At 59.5% G+C, this 15,411-nt stretch overlaps 7 protein-coding genes and 2 non-coding genes across 9 annotated transcripts; 5 read left to right on the top strand and 4 right to left on the bottom strand.

Annotated features, from left to right (window-relative positions):
• Positions 1-86: 86 nt before the first annotated feature.
• On the bottom strand, positions 87-1,449 carry BXZ73DRAFT_104485 (GroES-like protein; the record flags this gene model as incomplete). The annotated part of the gene is made up of 5 exons (XM_048015900.1): positions 87-206; positions 272-678; positions 745-946; positions 1,015-1,093; positions 1,181-1,449. The coding sequence occupies 5 exons, from the start codon at positions 1,447-1,449 to the stop codon at positions 87-89; spliced, it is 1,077 nt and encodes a 358-aa protein (XP_047874642.1).
• Positions 1,450-2,005: 556 nt separating this feature from the next.
• Positions 2,006-3,354, bottom strand: BXZ73DRAFT_104484 (GroES-like protein; the record flags this gene model as incomplete). Its single annotated transcript, XM_048015899.1, has 5 exons — positions 2,006-2,125; positions 2,189-2,598; positions 2,658-2,859; positions 2,930-3,008; positions 3,089-3,354. The coding sequence occupies 5 exons, from the start codon at positions 3,352-3,354 to the stop codon at positions 2,006-2,008; spliced, it is 1,077 nt and encodes a 358-aa protein (XP_047874641.1).
• Positions 3,355-3,709: 355 nt separating this feature from the next.
• BXZ73DRAFT_t161 lies at positions 3,710-3,818 on the top strand. The gene has a single exon. It is a non-coding gene; the product is annotated as a tRNA-Leu (tRNA).
• Positions 3,819-4,109: 291 nt separating this feature from the next.
• On the top strand, positions 4,110-6,230 carry BXZ73DRAFT_104483 (Galactokinase; the record flags this gene model as incomplete). The annotated part of the gene is made up of 8 exons (XM_048015898.1): positions 4,110-4,189; positions 4,244-4,330; positions 4,388-4,703; positions 4,766-4,872; positions 4,935-5,063; positions 5,129-5,619; positions 5,737-6,150; positions 6,211-6,230. The coding sequence occupies 8 exons, from the start codon at positions 4,110-4,112 to the stop codon at positions 6,228-6,230; spliced, it is 1,644 nt and encodes a 547-aa protein (XP_047874640.1).
• An 830-nt stretch (positions 6,231-7,060) lies between these two features.
• BXZ73DRAFT_104482 (GroES-like protein) lies at positions 7,061-8,305 on the top strand (the record flags this gene model as incomplete). The annotated part of the gene is made up of 4 exons (XM_048015897.1): positions 7,061-7,329; positions 7,384-7,462; positions 7,513-7,714; positions 7,764-8,305. The coding sequence occupies 4 exons, from the start codon at positions 7,061-7,063 to the stop codon at positions 8,303-8,305; spliced, it is 1,092 nt and encodes a 363-aa protein (XP_047874639.1).
• A 79-nt stretch (positions 8,306-8,384) lies between these two features.
• BXZ73DRAFT_t162 lies at positions 8,385-8,458 on the top strand. Its single transcript has one exon. It is a non-coding gene; the product is annotated as a tRNA-Val (tRNA).
• Positions 8,459-9,698: 1,240 nt separating this feature from the next.
• Positions 9,699-10,253, bottom strand: BXZ73DRAFT_79968 (uncharacterized protein; the record flags this gene model as incomplete). The annotated part of the gene is made up of 3 exons (XM_048023194.1): positions 9,699-9,899; positions 10,001-10,106; positions 10,183-10,253. The coding sequence occupies 3 exons, from the start codon at positions 10,251-10,253 to the stop codon at positions 9,699-9,701; spliced, it is 378 nt and encodes a 125-aa protein (XP_047874638.1).
• Positions 10,254-11,997: 1,744 nt separating this feature from the next.
• Positions 11,998-12,579, top strand: BXZ73DRAFT_104479 (uncharacterized protein; the record flags this gene model as incomplete). Its single annotated transcript, XM_048015896.1, has 2 exons — positions 11,998-12,487; positions 12,545-12,579. 2 exons carry the CDS (start codon positions 11,998-12,000, stop codon positions 12,577-12,579), a joined length of 525 nt encoding a protein of 174 aa, XP_047874637.1.
• Positions 12,580-12,736: 157 nt separating this feature from the next.
• Positions 12,737-14,299, bottom strand: BXZ73DRAFT_104478 (uncharacterized protein; the record flags this gene model as incomplete). The annotated part of the gene is made up of 2 exons (XM_048015895.1): positions 12,737-13,105; positions 13,169-14,299. The coding sequence occupies 2 exons, from the start codon at positions 14,297-14,299 to the stop codon at positions 12,737-12,739; spliced, it is 1,500 nt and encodes a 499-aa protein (XP_047874636.1).
• Positions 14,300-15,411: the final 1,112 nt, after the last annotated feature.

Genomic DNA, 15,411 nt, shown 5'->3' with positions numbered 1-15,411 from the left:
GCCATACTTCAGGTGCGTACAAGAAGAAGCCTTTCTCCATGAGTCTACTTACTGGTCCTATTGCAACCGCCCTACCAAGGGAATTCTCACGGCGTCTCTTGAGGGTGGACGACGAGCTTCACCGCGCTAACCTTGTTCTCCCTCATGCGCGCTAGGCCCACAGCCACCCCAGCCAGCCCCCCAGCCAGCACCTCGACCTTGTTGGGCTATGAGCGAGACGTGGCGGTCAGCTCGCGATCCGCCAGCATCACCTACGCACGCGAAAACACACCTTGATAACGCCCGTCTCCAGCCACTCCCCGAGCCATGCGTACACTTCCTCACCAAACGCGCGGTGCTCCGCGAGGTACGGGCTCCCGTACGAGGCCGCGACCGTCTTCCCGTCCCCGGCCTTCCTGAGCCCGTCCGGGATCTCGCTCGGGAGGACGACGACGAGGCCGCCGCCGTCGGCGAGCGCGCGGTACGCGAGCGTCTGCGTCTCGGGGAGCGAGATCGCGTCGTAGACGAGCGGGATCGGGCGGCCGGAGGTGAGCCGCGGGAGCTCGGCGAGGACCGCGGCGTCGGGGAGGGCGCGGTCGAGGACGTGCGTCGCGCCGAGGGAGCGGAGCAGCTCGCGGTTGCGCGGGGAGGCGGTGGTGATGATGGGCGAGAACCCGGCGAGCTTCGCGACTTGGATGGCTGCGTATGCGGCGCGTCGTGAGTGCGGTGTGCGGAGGGGAGCGAGTCGAACGCAGAAGGGCGTACCGTATTGGCCGACGGACGAAGCGCCGCCGAGGATGAATATGGGCTTTCCGGCGAACATTGTCGCGCCCTCCGGCACCCAGGGCGGAGGGAGCATGAGACTCCGCCCTTTCGCGTTCGGGTTGTTGTGGTACATCGCGGTCAGCACGGTGAGCAGTCCGAGGGGGATTGTCGCCGCTTCGTCGAAGGAGATGTTCGAGGGCATCTGAATGAGCGCGGGATCATCCATCAGAGGCGCGCTCTCTTGAGGACGTAGTCGGGCACGGGACTGACCTTCGCAGTCAGGGCGGCGGACACGACGTTGAACTGCTGGAAAGTGGCCCTCTTGTTCATGTAATCGCCTTGCACAATGCTGTGTACCCACAATTAGTGCTCAGCGTCGCGAAGTCCATGTGAAGGTCGTCCGGCCCTCAACAAGCGCGCGGGCAGGGAGACGTACACGGAATCACCCTTGGCAAGTGTGGCGACCTCGGAGCCCACCGCCACGACTGTCCCGGCGCCATCGTGCCCGGAAATGTATGGGTAGAAAGGAATCATGCCCGAGTACTGATACGCCAGTTTCCAATCGATGGGGTTGAGCCCAACGGCTTCGATCTTAACGACCACTTCGTCTGGGCCGGGGGTGTAGGTGGGGACTTCCGTCATCGAGTAGCTTGATGCGCCAGCCGCAGCGAGCACGAGCGCCTTGTGTGTCGTTCTGGCAGACATGTCGAGGGTGAAACCTGAAAAGCAAATGAGCGGCCCCAGAGCAATCCAGACGACTTAAATACTTCCCCCCTGCTGGGCGCGCGTCGTGCATCGTCTGGAGCAGAGCTGAATAAGCGCTATCTACCCGGAATCAGTTATCCCGATTATGCGGCCCAAGTTCATACCTTAGTCATCGTCACCGAAGCCCGTTGCGAGGTCCGATTGGAAGAACACCGGGGGCGTGCTGCGTTGTGCTGATGGACATGAACGGATGCAATGGTGGAAACACCGCAAGATCCATGTAGTGAGAGCACCGCCAGGCCATAGGGTGAGTAGTACTCGGTCATCGCTACGACGTACCCTGCTCTGTTTGACGTCATGCGCCGAATGGAGGCAACTAAATTAACACTCAACTATATCTCGATACAAGATACACGCTCAATGCCAGGAATCATAATGCGAAATTATCAGCCGCTCAAGTTCATGAGCTTTGACAGCCACCAGTCTATTTAGTTGAGGTTAGAAAAGGGTTAACGATGAGTCGATGTTGTCACGCTTACCACTCATCCTCCCAAAATCACAGAGTTTCTTGAGGATGAGCGATGAGCTTCACGGCACTGGTTTTATTTGCCTCCATGCGAGCTAGACCACCAGGGATGCCCGCCAGCCCGTTGGGGAGAATTTCGACCTTGTTGGGCTGCAGACACCGGGCACGATCAACGTCAACAAGGCGAGGGTCAAATCAAACGGACGCCCGCACCTTGATCACGCCCTTCTCCAGCCAGTCGAAGAGCCGCGCGAAGACCTCCGCCCCGAATTCGCTGTTCCCGGGGCCGCATACGTGACCAAAGGGGAACACGACGGTCTTCCCGTCCCCCGGCGTCTTGACCTCTTGCGGGATCTGCTCCGGGAGGACGACGACGAGCCGGCCCCCCTCTGCGAGCGCGCGATATGCCACCGGCTGCGTCTCGGGGAGCGCGATCGCGTCGTACGCGAGGGAGAGCGGGGCGCCGGAGTCGGTGAGCGTGCGGAGCTCGGCGAGGATCGCGTCGTCGGAGAGACGGCGGTCGAGGACGTGCGTGGCGCCGAGGGACTGGAGGAAGGCGGCGTTGTGCAGGGAGGCGGTGGTGATGATTGGCGAGTGCCCGGCGAGCTTCGCGACTTGGATGGCTGAGTGGAATGCGTCGTGAGAAGGATAAGGGGGTCGACGGTTCGTGCGACAGGCTCACCGTTCTGACCGACGGAGGAAGCACCGCCGAGGATGAACACTGGCTGTCCGATGTACTTCGTGGCACCCTCCGGTGACCAGGGAGGAGGAAGGGAGAGGCTCTTTCCATTGAGTTCTGCGGTGGTGTTGTACAGCCCTACTAGTGCCGTCATCAGGCCCTCGGCAACAGTGGCTGCTTCATCGGGAGAAACGTTTGAGGGAACCTGCACAGGTGCCAGGAGGATTATTGGTCAGGCGTACGTTTTAGCCAGTTAGTTGGGCAATAGCACAGACCTTCGCGGCGTGGACTACCGGAACTACACAGTACTGCTGAAACGTGGCTCGCCTGAGAGAGAAGCCACCCTGGAAGACACTGGAGATGATGAGTCAGTATACAGCACAGATAGACGCACTGTGCAGGCCTGCGGTGGAAGTAGAAAGGTGCGGACGTACATGATGTCGCCCACGGCGAGACTGTCCACCTGGGGGCCTACCTCGACAACGGTACCGGAGGCTTCGTGACCGGCAACAAAGGGAAAGGAGTAGATAGAGGCTGAGTATGTGGTCAACATCTTCCAGTCGATGGGGTTTAAACCGGTTGACTCGATTTTCACAAGAACTTCGCCTGGACCAGGAGCGTGGATAGAAATGTCGGCCACAGCGTAGTGTTCGCCGAGCGCTGGAAGAACAAGAGCCTTTTGCGTGACGGTAGAAGACATAGTAGGGGAGTTGGTGATACGAATGGGGCCTCACTGGAAAAGCAAGGCTCCGTTATAAGGAAATCGCAGCCGCAGGGATCCCGATGTCGGGAAAGGCTGCTATTTGTGAGCAGGATAAAAGACAGGGGCCCGCACCCTAGACCGCGATAGAGTAAGCAAGTACTGCGACATAGTTGACGACAAAATCGGCTGGTGTTGGGCGATGTTCTTCGGACTTGGTAAGATCAGAGGCGTTTGTAATGGCAAAGCTGGCTTCGTCACTGGAGGGTCGGCCATGTGTCGGCGAACGCCGAATGGATAATAGTCGGTAGCCATAGCAAAGCTAACATATAAACTGCCAATACGACACCGTCGTGGCAAGATGGCCGAGCGGTCCAAGGCGTGTGACTCAAGCGAAAGCTTGCCTGCTTCTGCGGGTTTCTCATCTGGGTATCCAGGCGCGGGTTCAAATCCCGCTCTTGTCAATATTTTGTTTTGGTGAGACGTCTATTGTGTGACTATGAGCAGGACATTTGAATCTTCCATACTCCCTTGGCCCTGAAGTTGTGACAGGAGGGCATCTAGTTCAAATCCCATATCCACCCGGGAATCCCGCACCGCTGTCCAGGGCAACGGTTTGGACCGGACCGACCGCACCGTGCAGGTGACGACCTCAGATGTTCTCGCTCACATATGGAGCTTGTGCTGAGCCATGACAGGAAGACGTCCATCGATGGCTGCCGGACCCCGACCCTCTTTGTTTTCGCACCACCCCCATGGCCGCAGAGCTACCCATCCCCGTCTTCACCTCACTTGACCAGGCATTGCCCGACCTTAAGACCGCTGCCGCCGAACTGTATGCGCGTCCTCTGCCCGTTCTTCTCAGTACACTCATCCGCCCATTTTTCAGCATCAGATATACCAACCTTGTGGACGAATACACCCAACGTTTTGGTCACAAGCCCACATATATCGCTCGCGCTCCCGGACGTGTCAAGTACGCCGACCCTATGTTCGCGTGTGGGCCAATACACTGACGGGCGCATGCACCCAGCCTCATTGGCGAGCACATCGACTATGTCCTCTTCGGCGCGTTCCCCGCAGCCGTAGAGCGCGACATCCTCATTGCTTGCGGTCCTTCCGTGTCGTCAGCCTCACCCCCTGAACCTTCCAGCCCTGGAAGCGTTAATGCGCACAACCTTGATGCCAAGTATGCGCCCCAGGCTTTTGCACCGATGCTGAAGAATGCGGGCCCGACGGACGTCGAGAAAGCGGACGCGGACGCCACTGTGCATGCTGAGTCGGCCTGGCATCTGGATATCAACACGCGGGAGTTGCGGTGGGAAAGCTATGTGAAAGCCGGATACTACGTGAGTTTTCATTTCATTGTGCATGACGGAGGGGCAGAACTCCGAAGCTGAATTTGTGGTAGGGTGTCTTGAACCACTTCTTTTCCCAACCGGGTCAGAACGGCCACCCCGTACCAGTTGACCTTCTCTTCACTGGCTCTGTCCCGTCGGGATCAGGCTTGTCGTCCAGGTGCGTCGAATTATCTTGATTGTCTCCTCCGAAGTCCATCTGACCGATGCGATCCCCCTAAGTGCTGCGATGGTGGTTGCATCTACCCTGGCCTTTCTTGCGGTCAACGAGAAGGTGAACGGTTTGACGAAGGGCAAGCTCGTGGAGATGGCAATGGAGAATGAGAAGAGGGCGGGTGTGAACAGTGGCGGGTACGTCTCTCTTATCTGCCTCTTGCGTTTGCTTCTCCAACTCAAGCTCAAGACACTTCCTCCAGCCTGGACCAAGCAGCCTCTGTTATCTGCACACCCCATTCCGCGATCTACGTCACTTTCTTCCCGTCCCTGGCCGCAGAACCCATCCCGCTTCCGACCCCGAGGACAACACCAAAGGCGGTCTTCGTCTGCGCCAACTCCCTCGTCGTCAGCGATAAGCTCGTCAGCGCGAAGTACCACTACAACCTCCGTGTCGTGGAGACTCTCGTCGGCGCGCGGGTCCTCGCCAGGCGTCTCGGGATTTCACTCACCGACTCGGAGCGTCCGACCTTCCGCGTAATCCTGGCTCGTTGGCTAGGAACGGACGAGGCGAACTTCTCTGTCGAACATCTCAAGGCGGGCATTGAACGCTTCCTTCCGGAGGTCGAGAAGCTTAGGCCTGCACGCGAGGGACACGAAGCGGGAGAAGAGGGCGTGACGATGGCCGAGATGATCGAGTGGAGCGGCCTTTCGCCCGAGCAGTTCAACCAGGTGTATCTGTCGTGGGTAGAAGGTGTGTATCTGCTTTCGCCCCTGATCTCGAGAGCACACGAGTCGGGCTCCTCCTTCTCGGAGCTCCCGAGGTCACTCACATGATATCCTTCCCTACTGACTTGGCTCCAATTTGCAGTCGAAGCGACGTACTTCCAGCTCTACAAGCGCGCGAGACACGTCTTCGCAGAGGCGCTGCGCGTGCTCGAGTTCCGCGACGTCTGCCTCCGCGCGCAAGACGAATTTGTGCCAGAAGACACGCTCGCGGCCCTCGGCGCGCTCATGGACGCATCTCACGAGAGCTGCTCGACGCTCTACGACTGCTCTTGCCCCGAGGTCGACGTGCTCGTGCGTATCGCCAAGGACGCGGGCGCGTATGGGTCACGCGTCACCGGCGCGGGCTGGGGCGGATGCACGGTCTCGCTGGTCGCGGAGGATAAGGTTGAGGAGTTCATCGGGAAGGTCAAGGCGCAGTACGCCCCGTACAAGGACCTGACGGAGGAGAAGCTGCGGGAGGCGATCTTCGCGACGAAGCCGAGCGCAGGGGCATTCAGTACGTGTCGTGTTTGAGGTGCTCAAGAGGAAGGGGCGCTGACGCTGTTTCTCACCGCAGTCCTCAAGTTGGATGACTGATCACGTAGAAGACCACAAGAGCATTTGTACCATGATGTATTTTAAGCGATCTACATTGCCCCTTTACTCATGTGTTGTTCTGGTACGAGTGCCGAAAAAAGAAGGCAAAATCTCTCAACGTTTGGATCGATGGCTTATAGTACTGTGAACAAAGGCACATCGAAGGGCCCAACGACGACAGACGGACCACCTGGGTAAGCCCCAGATGAACCCCACTCAGCCCGACTCGCCCGGCGAGGTAATTGGTCCCATCACGGCCGAAGTCGATCCTCCGCCTACCGATCTCGCCGCCGCGCATCCGGCCCTGCCAGTGCCATGAGAGCACGCACATGCTCCGACACCACCCCGGCTCCTCGACATCACCTGGTCCTCTCGCTTCCGGACCTCGTCCCTCGGCAGTACAGTACATCAGTTGCTTATGGATCATCAAGGCGCTCATGTGTCTGGTCGCATTCTTTCGTGTCTAGACTCAACCAGCTTCAATGTGCTTCCGTGACGTCCAGGGTTAATGGCTTATCAAGCGGCTGGGAGCACAAGCGCCCGATGGACCGCATCATGGATCCTGGCCGCTGCACACCGACCACAAACTTCATTAGCAGTGCGTTTATCCATTACACGGCTTCATAGGCATTAGTTGGTCGAAGATGTCCAGCGTGAGGGTGTAGAAGTTACAGAGACACGACTAAAGTCCGACGTACCGGAATGTCAGCGTAAGCAGGCGAAGAAGTGGCTGCGCGTACATTGACGGATATAAATGTCACAGGGACTGACCCGCCAACACTCAACGCGACCCCCTCCTCTCTCTGACATCTCTTCAACTCATCCACACCATGGTTCCTACGACTCAGAAGGCCCTCATCAACCCTGCTCCAGGTGGTGGGTGGAAGCTGCACACTACTTTCCCTGTCCCCGTCCCCGGAGCGGGCGAGGTGCAAATCAAGATCATGGCGTCGTCGCTCAACCCTGGTGACTGGAAGATCGCGGCACACGGCAGTCCACTTGGTGGCTCTACATATCCGTGGGTCGGTGGGCTCGATCTTGCCGGTGTTGTGGAAGCTGTTGGAGAAGGTGTTGATCATCTCGCCGTGGGAGACAGAGTGTACGGTGACTTCTTAATACGCCTGCCGTGATCCTCGCTGACACGTTGTTGCAGGTTCTCTCCTACTCACCTTTCGCCTGAGACATCGGCCTGGCAGGAGTACTGCATCCAGCCAGCTGGAAATGTTGCGAAGGTCTATCTTCGTTGTATGCCGAGATATCTTTGCCGACAAGCTCTACTCAGATTCCTGACAACATCCCGTTCGAACGCGCGGCTGGTGTTGCTGTACCGTTCAACACCTGCGTGCTGGGCTTGTGGAACCGCGACCCCGGCGCAACCGCAATCTCGCTCGGTCTCCCTGCCCCCTGGGAGGAGGGCGGTAAGGCCGTGGGTGTTGGGAAGGCCGCCTTCATCGTCGGAGGCTCTACCTCCGTTGGGCAGTTCGGTGCGCCCCCCGCTCACCTCCATCCGGCTTGATTTGACACCGTGGGCAGCGATCCAGTGCGCCCGCATGAATGGTTTCTCGTCAATAGTCACCACCGCCTCCTCGAAGCACGCGGACTGGCTCAAGTCCCTCGGCGCGACGCACGTCATCGACCGCGCGCTCTCCGAAGTCGACACGCTCGCTGAGCTCGCAAAGTTCACCGCCGACACCCCTGTCACGCTCGCGTTCGAGTGTGTCGAGGGCAGCGTTACCGAGCGCCTCGCGTACCAAGGTCTCAGCCTCGGCGGTGGGCTGGTCTGCGTGAACCCGATGCTGAACCCGGCGGAGACGTTCGCCGAAGTCAAGAAAGACAGGGACGGGAAGAAGGTCGTGAAGGTGTTCGCGGAGCTCAAGCTCGTGCCGGAGAACGTCACCGTTGGGGTAGAGGCGTACAAGCATGTCTCGGCGTGGCTCGCGGACGGCTCGCTCGTGCCGTGCCGGGTGGAGGTGTTGCCGAGGGGGCTGTTGGGGATCCCGGAGGGGTTGGAGAGATTGGCTAGGGGCGTGGTGAGCGGCGTGAAGCTGGTCGCTCGCATCGCTGAGACGTTGTGAACGAGTCTTCATGCGCTGGAACGCGAAATTGGACATAATCGGAGTTAAACACTAGTAATATATGAAATCGGTTTGTCATGGGTCGATGGCGTAGTTGGTTATCGCATCTGTCTAACACACAGAAGGTCCTCAGTTCGAGCCTGGGTCGACTCATCGTCACATCTTCTAAGACGTTTTTTGTGTCCTTGTGACTTTGGTAAGAAAGTAACAGGATTTTGGATCCCACCCAGATGTCTTTTGTGTGGTTCATTGATTGTGACCACTGTCGGAGTTCGGCGCCAGAGGTGCAACCTCGGGCCGCTGGCTTAGGTAATTGTGTAGCCATAGTGCTCGCCACAGCCTGTACCGTACGCTACGCACCAGAGGAGCCTGCTCACTCTTGAATACTGCTACAGAACATACTTCTAGACGCGCTCCACGCTCTTCCCCTCACCCACTTTTCACTGAGTCACGCTCCACCACCATGGCGGAAGCGAACAAAAGGCGCACCGACGAGGTGCGTCGGGTCGACACTCCCCGCGCAGTACTCCCAGATGCACTCCCCCGCGCCCCGCCGCACGTGCGAGTGTTCTCGCTTCTTGGGTGCAAGGCGATTCTGAATTTTACGGATCCACGGAGCGGGCAGTCGGAACCATTCTGGGAGGACGTGAACCCGGATTTCGACACAGCGATCCAGGCGCAGGACGCGGTCGACAAGGAGTGCCAGGGAGAGACGAGTCCCCAGGGTGACGAGCTTCTGCGTGAACTGAGGCGACGAGCGTGCGAGACCGCGGGGATTCGGAACGAGCGGTGGTGGTGGGTCGAGGAAGAGAGCGAAGAGAGACGGGCGATCGAGATTTGGAGGGAGAAGGGAGAGTGGGCGCGCGATGTGATCGAGAGCGTGGACTTTCAACAGGGCGATCTCACTGGTGAGTGTCTCTCCTGCAAAGTGTATTGAGGATTATCTCACACCTACTTCTGACATCATCGTACAATAGATCGTAACTCGTTCGGGCCGCGTACCCTCCGGAACGCTCAACTGTTACAGCTCTGTCGTAACTCCAATTCCTTTTCCTCAGAACTACAGGTGTCGGGACCAAAACGTCTCCCGACTTTGACCTTGGACTTGGAGTCGCACAAGAACCACACCAATTGCAAGTGGGGGTGTCGAAGCGCCCCAAGCTCCATTCGTTGTACATACAACTCATCGACACACAGCCAATCCAACCCGTAGTAAGTAGTCCTTGTCCGTCGAGGTGGCATGAGCCACTCGTCGACTGTATCTCTGACCGTCTCCTTCAATTCTCCCACCTCGAAGTTACAAGCGCAGGTGCCAAAGCGCCCCGAGATTCATTCGTTGTACATACAAGCTCATCGGCGCACGGCTCATTCAGTCCGCAGTAAAGCCCGTCCGTCAAACCACCGTGCGGGCGAACCTGAACGCCCGCCTGCGCCCAGCCGCGGCGGTGCCGCTCGAGGACTGTTGGACGACGACGCAGTTGCCGAACCCGCTCAAGGTCCTGAACGAGACGATGCACTTGCCGCCCGTGCCGGCGCACGTCATGCCCGCGGGGAGCTGGACGGAGATTTGCTCCGTGCCCAAAGTCGGCGGCGCCTGAGAGTGAGAGAGAGAGCGAGAGTGGGCGGGCGGGGAGGCCGGGAGCGGAAAAATCGTCAGCGAGGCGCGCGCGTTAGAGAAGGGATCGACGGGCTGACCGCGGAGCCGTTCTCGACCATCGTCGCGGCGACGAAGCTGTTCTTGTCGCCCGTGCCGGTCGGGTCGACCATGACCTTCGCAATCTCGCGGGAGCCGTCGACCCCCCTGCAGAGGCGGGACGGATCGTATCAGCCCCGCAAAGACGGGCGGGATAGAGAGAGAGTGTGTGTGTGTGACGCACTTGTTGAAGTTGGTGATCGGGGCCGAGAAGGTGCCGTCCGCGGCGACCTGGATGGTGTCCGAGGACGCCATCCCGAGGCGATGTCCACTCGCCCGCACGGCTTCTGGTTCGAGGGCGCTGCACGTCTGAGCGCACGGGCGTGCCGCTCACGCCGAGCACGGGCGAAACGGCGGCGTGCGCGTGGGCCTGGAGGGCGGCGCCGAGGACGGCGGTGAAGGCAAGGAAGTCTTGAAGAAAAGCATGGTGGCGGGGCGAAAGTGGTGAGGTGCGAAAGGCTTGGAGTGAAGATGGTACGGTGGGATGAGGATCCGGCCTCGGGATGTGCTAGATGAAGAAGATGGGAGGGAGGAGGTGAGCAAGCTGAGGTTTGACGGAGGGCAAGAGGGGCTTTGTACATGAACGAGAGCGGGCTCATCCCAGGCTCAGGACTCAGCAAGCCGCCACGGCCCGCACGCGGCAAAGCGCGGTCAAAGCGAGTGGGTCGGAACGAGCGATGGTATTGGCCGAGGGGCAGTGGAACGCGGAATACAATTGCTCACCGCCTGTACCGCGCTTCCTGCAGTCCGCTTTGCGACGGGAAACGGTGACCGTATCCTGGAAACCATGCTGCAGCGGGGAAGACTTGCCAAAGTTCTCAAGTCTCCCGAGTACCCCAGCATCTGTGGAGTTCCAGAGCGACGGGGTGCGGAATGGCTCCTCCAGGCGTCGTTACGACTCGTCGGGCAAAGGCTGTCGAGGCCTTTCGACGGGATGCGGAATCGCTCCTCCAAGCGTTGTTACGGCTCGTCTCGCAGATGCTCATTCGGCGAACAGTGACGGCGCGGGAGAATCTGCGCTTCCACGCCGAGCGCTCCGCCACTCCGTTCAGAACTGCGCACACATTCATCGCCATGCGGCCATGACAGCAGTGAGGCATATTCAGAACATCACCGACGCCGAAAGCGGTGAAGCGTTCTTAAATTGCCGATATACCACTCCACATCACGGAGTGCATCGCCGAACATGCAAATGGGCGTGAACGTCGACCCAACGCAGAACATCTCCCTCACACCATCAGACCCCTCCATCCCCAACCGCACAGGACAGACCACACGGGACCAAAAAAAAGTGACAGGCTCACCTCAGGTTCACGGTGGACGCCGAGAACAGTATTGGAATCGTCTCAGTATGAGAAGCCGCATCGTCCGTCAATGACGAACGCAAGCATCACCGCACATGCGCTGGGGTTTCCAGTACTCCGCAGATCCATCCAAGGCGGATTATCCGGAGTATAAGTCATGTTGCAAGGAGGAGTGTTCGGAGAAGAGCCGAGAGCGAGGTGTTCAACGCGGACGCGCGGAAGTGACTCCAAGCCCGAGCTCACGCTGGGTCTGGCTGCGCTTGAGTAGGCGCGGGCATGGGCTCGCTGGTTCGATTCTCGGAATGGCCACCACTTAGAATTTGTCTGGCCCACCTATCTTGCACACGATGCTGCGAGCATATATGTACCCGGGTCAATCGGTGATGGTATTGAGGTAGTTTAAAGACGAACAGGTTTCCGACCGAACCAACTCAGGCATGTCACGAACGCGTCTGGTGGCCGGTCATGGGTGAGTTCGAGACAAAGGAAGATCTCGTCAAGCACGCATGGAAGGAGCTGTCGAACACGCTCCCGCAGCTGCGGTCGTTAGTATTGTGGTTATCCATGACTGAGTTGAATAAGGACTTTGTGGCGAGCACTCGCGGCGGCGTGTCAATTCCTGTCGATGATTTCCTCACACTTGAATACTGCCATTGCAGAACATCCTCCTAGACGCGCTCCGCCCTCTCCCCCTCATGCACTTTTCATTTCGCGTGAACACTTCCAAAACGTATGACGTGACCACCACGGCGGACGTGACCAGAAGGCGCGCCGCTGAGGTACGCCGGGTCGACATCCTCCGCGCGCTCCCAGACGCTCTCGCACGCGCCCTGCCACACGTGCGGGTGTTCTCGCTTGGTCCGTGCAAGGCAGCTCTGAACGAGTGTGATCGATTGGTCGGGCGGTCGGGGGAATTCTGGGAGTCCTTGAACCCGGATTTCTGCGCGGTGATTAAGGCGCAGGACGCGGTCGACGAGGAGTGGGGCGAGATGAGTTCCCAGGTTGACGAGCATCTACGCGAACTGAGGCGACGAGCGGACGAGACTGCGGGGCTTCGGGACGAGCGGTGGTGGTGGGTCGAAGGAGAGGGCGAAGAGAGACGGTCGATCGAGATTTGGAAGGAGAAGGGCGAGTGGGCGCGCGATGTGATCGAGAGCGTGGACTTCCAGCCGGGCGATCTCACTGGTGAGTGTCTCTCCTACACAGTACTTGTATTGAGGATGATCTCACATCTACTTCCAGGAATGTTTTCTAATAGCTGGCGCTACGACCCATAGGGAGTGACGTCATCGTGCGGTAGGTCGCAACTCGTTCTCGCGTGTACCCCGCGGAAACGTTCAACTGTTACAGTATGCGCCTCGCGCGCGTGTCTGACGTAACTTCAATTCATTTTTCTCAGAGCTACAGGTGTCGGTACCACATCGTCTCCTCAGCTCAGTTCGCCGAGTGGACAAACCCCAACGTCCCCAACGTCCCCAGCTCCGGCATCTGACTGTTCAGCATCCGCGCCGTCGCCGCCGCGCACGTCTCGAACTCCATGTCTTCCGGCCCAAGCCGCACCCACCGGGGCTCCCGCCTCCCACGGACGCCCTCCACCGTGAGCTCGACGGTCTTGAGCGTCGGGATCGTGTCCTTGAGCCGCTGGGCGAGCGCGCTGAGGTCGAGCGCGGCGAAGAACCGCTCCGCGGCGGACGGCTCGAACCGGTGGGGACCGCTCCGCGTGAACTGGAGGAACGCGCCGTGGAGCGCGATGCTGAGCACCCGGACGCGCGGCAGCCCCCGGATCGCTGCGATCCAGCTCTCCTACACAAGCGCGACGGCCGACGTCGTCAGCACGAGGTGACAAGGAGCAGCCCGGGCACCCACCACCATCACGGGGGCGTCGATCGTGTCCGCCGGCAGGGTGCACCCCATCCTGAACATGACCTCCAAGCACTCGACGCGCGCCGCGCACGGTTTGCGCAGCATCTCCGTAAGCGCCGGCGTGAAGAGGTCCCCCTCGAACTGCGCGAGGGCGAGCTGCGCGGGGCGCGTGCGTTTGAGGAGCCGGCGGAGCGCGCGCGTCTGCATGTACGGGCCCGTGACGTGCACCTCCTGGACCTGGCAGGTCGGGGCGAGGATGTACATGTCGAGGAGGCCGCCGCTGATGGTCTCTAGGGACGGCCAGGAGCGGTGCGCGAGCTGTTCGGCGATGTTGTGCTCGTGCTGCGCGTCGAGCGCGGTCGGATCGTCTCCGCGGTGTGTCGACGGCTGCACCATGACGAGGTTCTGGAGGTTCGGGAAGGCGCGGACGAGAGTGCGGGTGTGCATCCCGGTGATCAGTACCCCTTGGATTTGGAGGTCGGTGAGGCGGGGATAGACCTCGTCGAAGGTGTTGTCGCCGTTTGACCGCTGGAAGCTCACATTGGTGGCGCTCAAGTCCACCAACGACGATTGAAAGTTCTTGAGAACGGAGATAGGGATCTTTGCCTCATCGGAAGCGCTCTCCGTGAGGCGGATGTTCGGGGTCGGATCCCACCGCAGGTCGGCGACTTTGACCTTGGACTTGAAGTCGCGCAAGAACCCAGAGCCGACGGTGTTGATCCCGGCGAAGCGGATGTGAGTGATGGTGGTGAGTGACGCGAAGGCGGCGTACAGAGCACGGCAAGATGAGATGATGCTGTCCAGGTGTGTGATATCGAGAAGCGTCATAGTAATCTTGTCCGTGTGTGCCGTCAACAGAGCGCCCAAGCGTTTTGGGACGGAAATCGACAGACTCTGCATCTCCAGACAAAGGCCTTTGAGGAACTGGAGTCGAGCGCCGTTGTATGCGGACAAGAAGGTGATCAGAGAGTCGAGCTGGCGGCTAGATGCGATGGTGATGCACGAGTCATCGAGAAGATACTTGGCCCCCTCGATGTTGAAGAACTTGTTGACTTGCATGAGGCGACAGACGGTGGGGTCGTCAGCGAAAGCCATGATGTGGAAGGAGACGTCGAGGCAAAGTGTGCGGGCCATCTTCGAAACGAGTGGACGGTGTTGACGACGCTGTGAACAAAGGCTGACACCGTATATCGAGCACGATGACCGAGATATCCGAGGTGTTTGCGGAAAGGATGTTGATGAGGGCGATGTGTCGAAGAGGGATGAGGTGAAACGCAGAAGAGTCTGGCTCCAAAGCAGCCGTGAGAAGGGGGAGTGAAGGGCAGACAAAGGTGGCAGGTACCGGCAGAGCTCCACGGACTCCGAGCGGGCTTCCTAGTTGCGTGGTGGGAACCTTGTGGCAAGCCGGCAGTGAGGGGAAACGATGGCCGAGGGGCGCTCTGGTCACTGTAGCGCCCCACGTGTTCGGTCTTGGTCTGCGGGAGGGAAAAGCGGAGCGCCCGTCCGGGAAGGTCGGGCCCGATGCTGGGCAGAACGCGAGTGTGAGTCGCGATCCCGGACGGTCCGCTTGAGCGCGAGGCCGGAGTGCGACGCGTTCTGCGCCACTCTCACAACCAAAGCGCTGGGAGTGGTGGGTGGGTGCGCTTTGAGCTGCGTGGGTGCGATGCGGGAGGAGACGAGAGGCGATAGCCTTTAGCGCGCTAGCGCGCGTCTCCCTCATCCGGCAACCACCGGCAACCCACGCCTAGAAAGCACCCGTTCGGCCGAGGCGCTCGTTCCTCGCGCCTCGTTCGAACCTCACTCACCTCGGCGCCATGGCAAGCTGCGCGGTGCATGTATCGACTGAGAGGTCAAGCCATCAACGGGTTCACAGAGATCTAGCACGAGGTCGTCGCTGGTGGGCATCACTGCAGGTCCTGACTCGTCATGATACATATGAGACAGCATCGTGTGATCTTCAAATTCCCTGCGTGCTCGTCGGCGTCGCTCGCTCAACTCCAACTCAACTCCTCCTCTGACTTCATCACTGGCACAAGCCTGTCTCGCTGCGACTGCATCACTTTCTTGTTCTCTGTTCCGCGGCCAACGATGGCGATCAGAACGGCAAGACTTCGGCTCACTCCAATGTTGACATCAAGTGAGAGCGGCCGCAGCTAAGTCGCAGCATCTCCCAGCACACAAATTCGAGACAAGACCTCGCGCTTGAGTAGTGCGTATCTCCGGACTTTGAAAAAGCGCATGCGGAC

The sequence above is a fragment of the Epithele typhae genome (assembly GCF_022376455.1).
Source record: "Epithele typhae strain CBS 203.58 chromosome Unknown BXZ73scaffold_52, whole genome shotgun sequence".
Classification (NCBI taxonomy): Eukaryota; Fungi; Basidiomycota; class Agaricomycetes; order Polyporales; family Epitheliaceae; genus Epithele; species Epithele typhae.
This window is presented reverse-complemented; position numbering and strand designations above follow the sequence as displayed.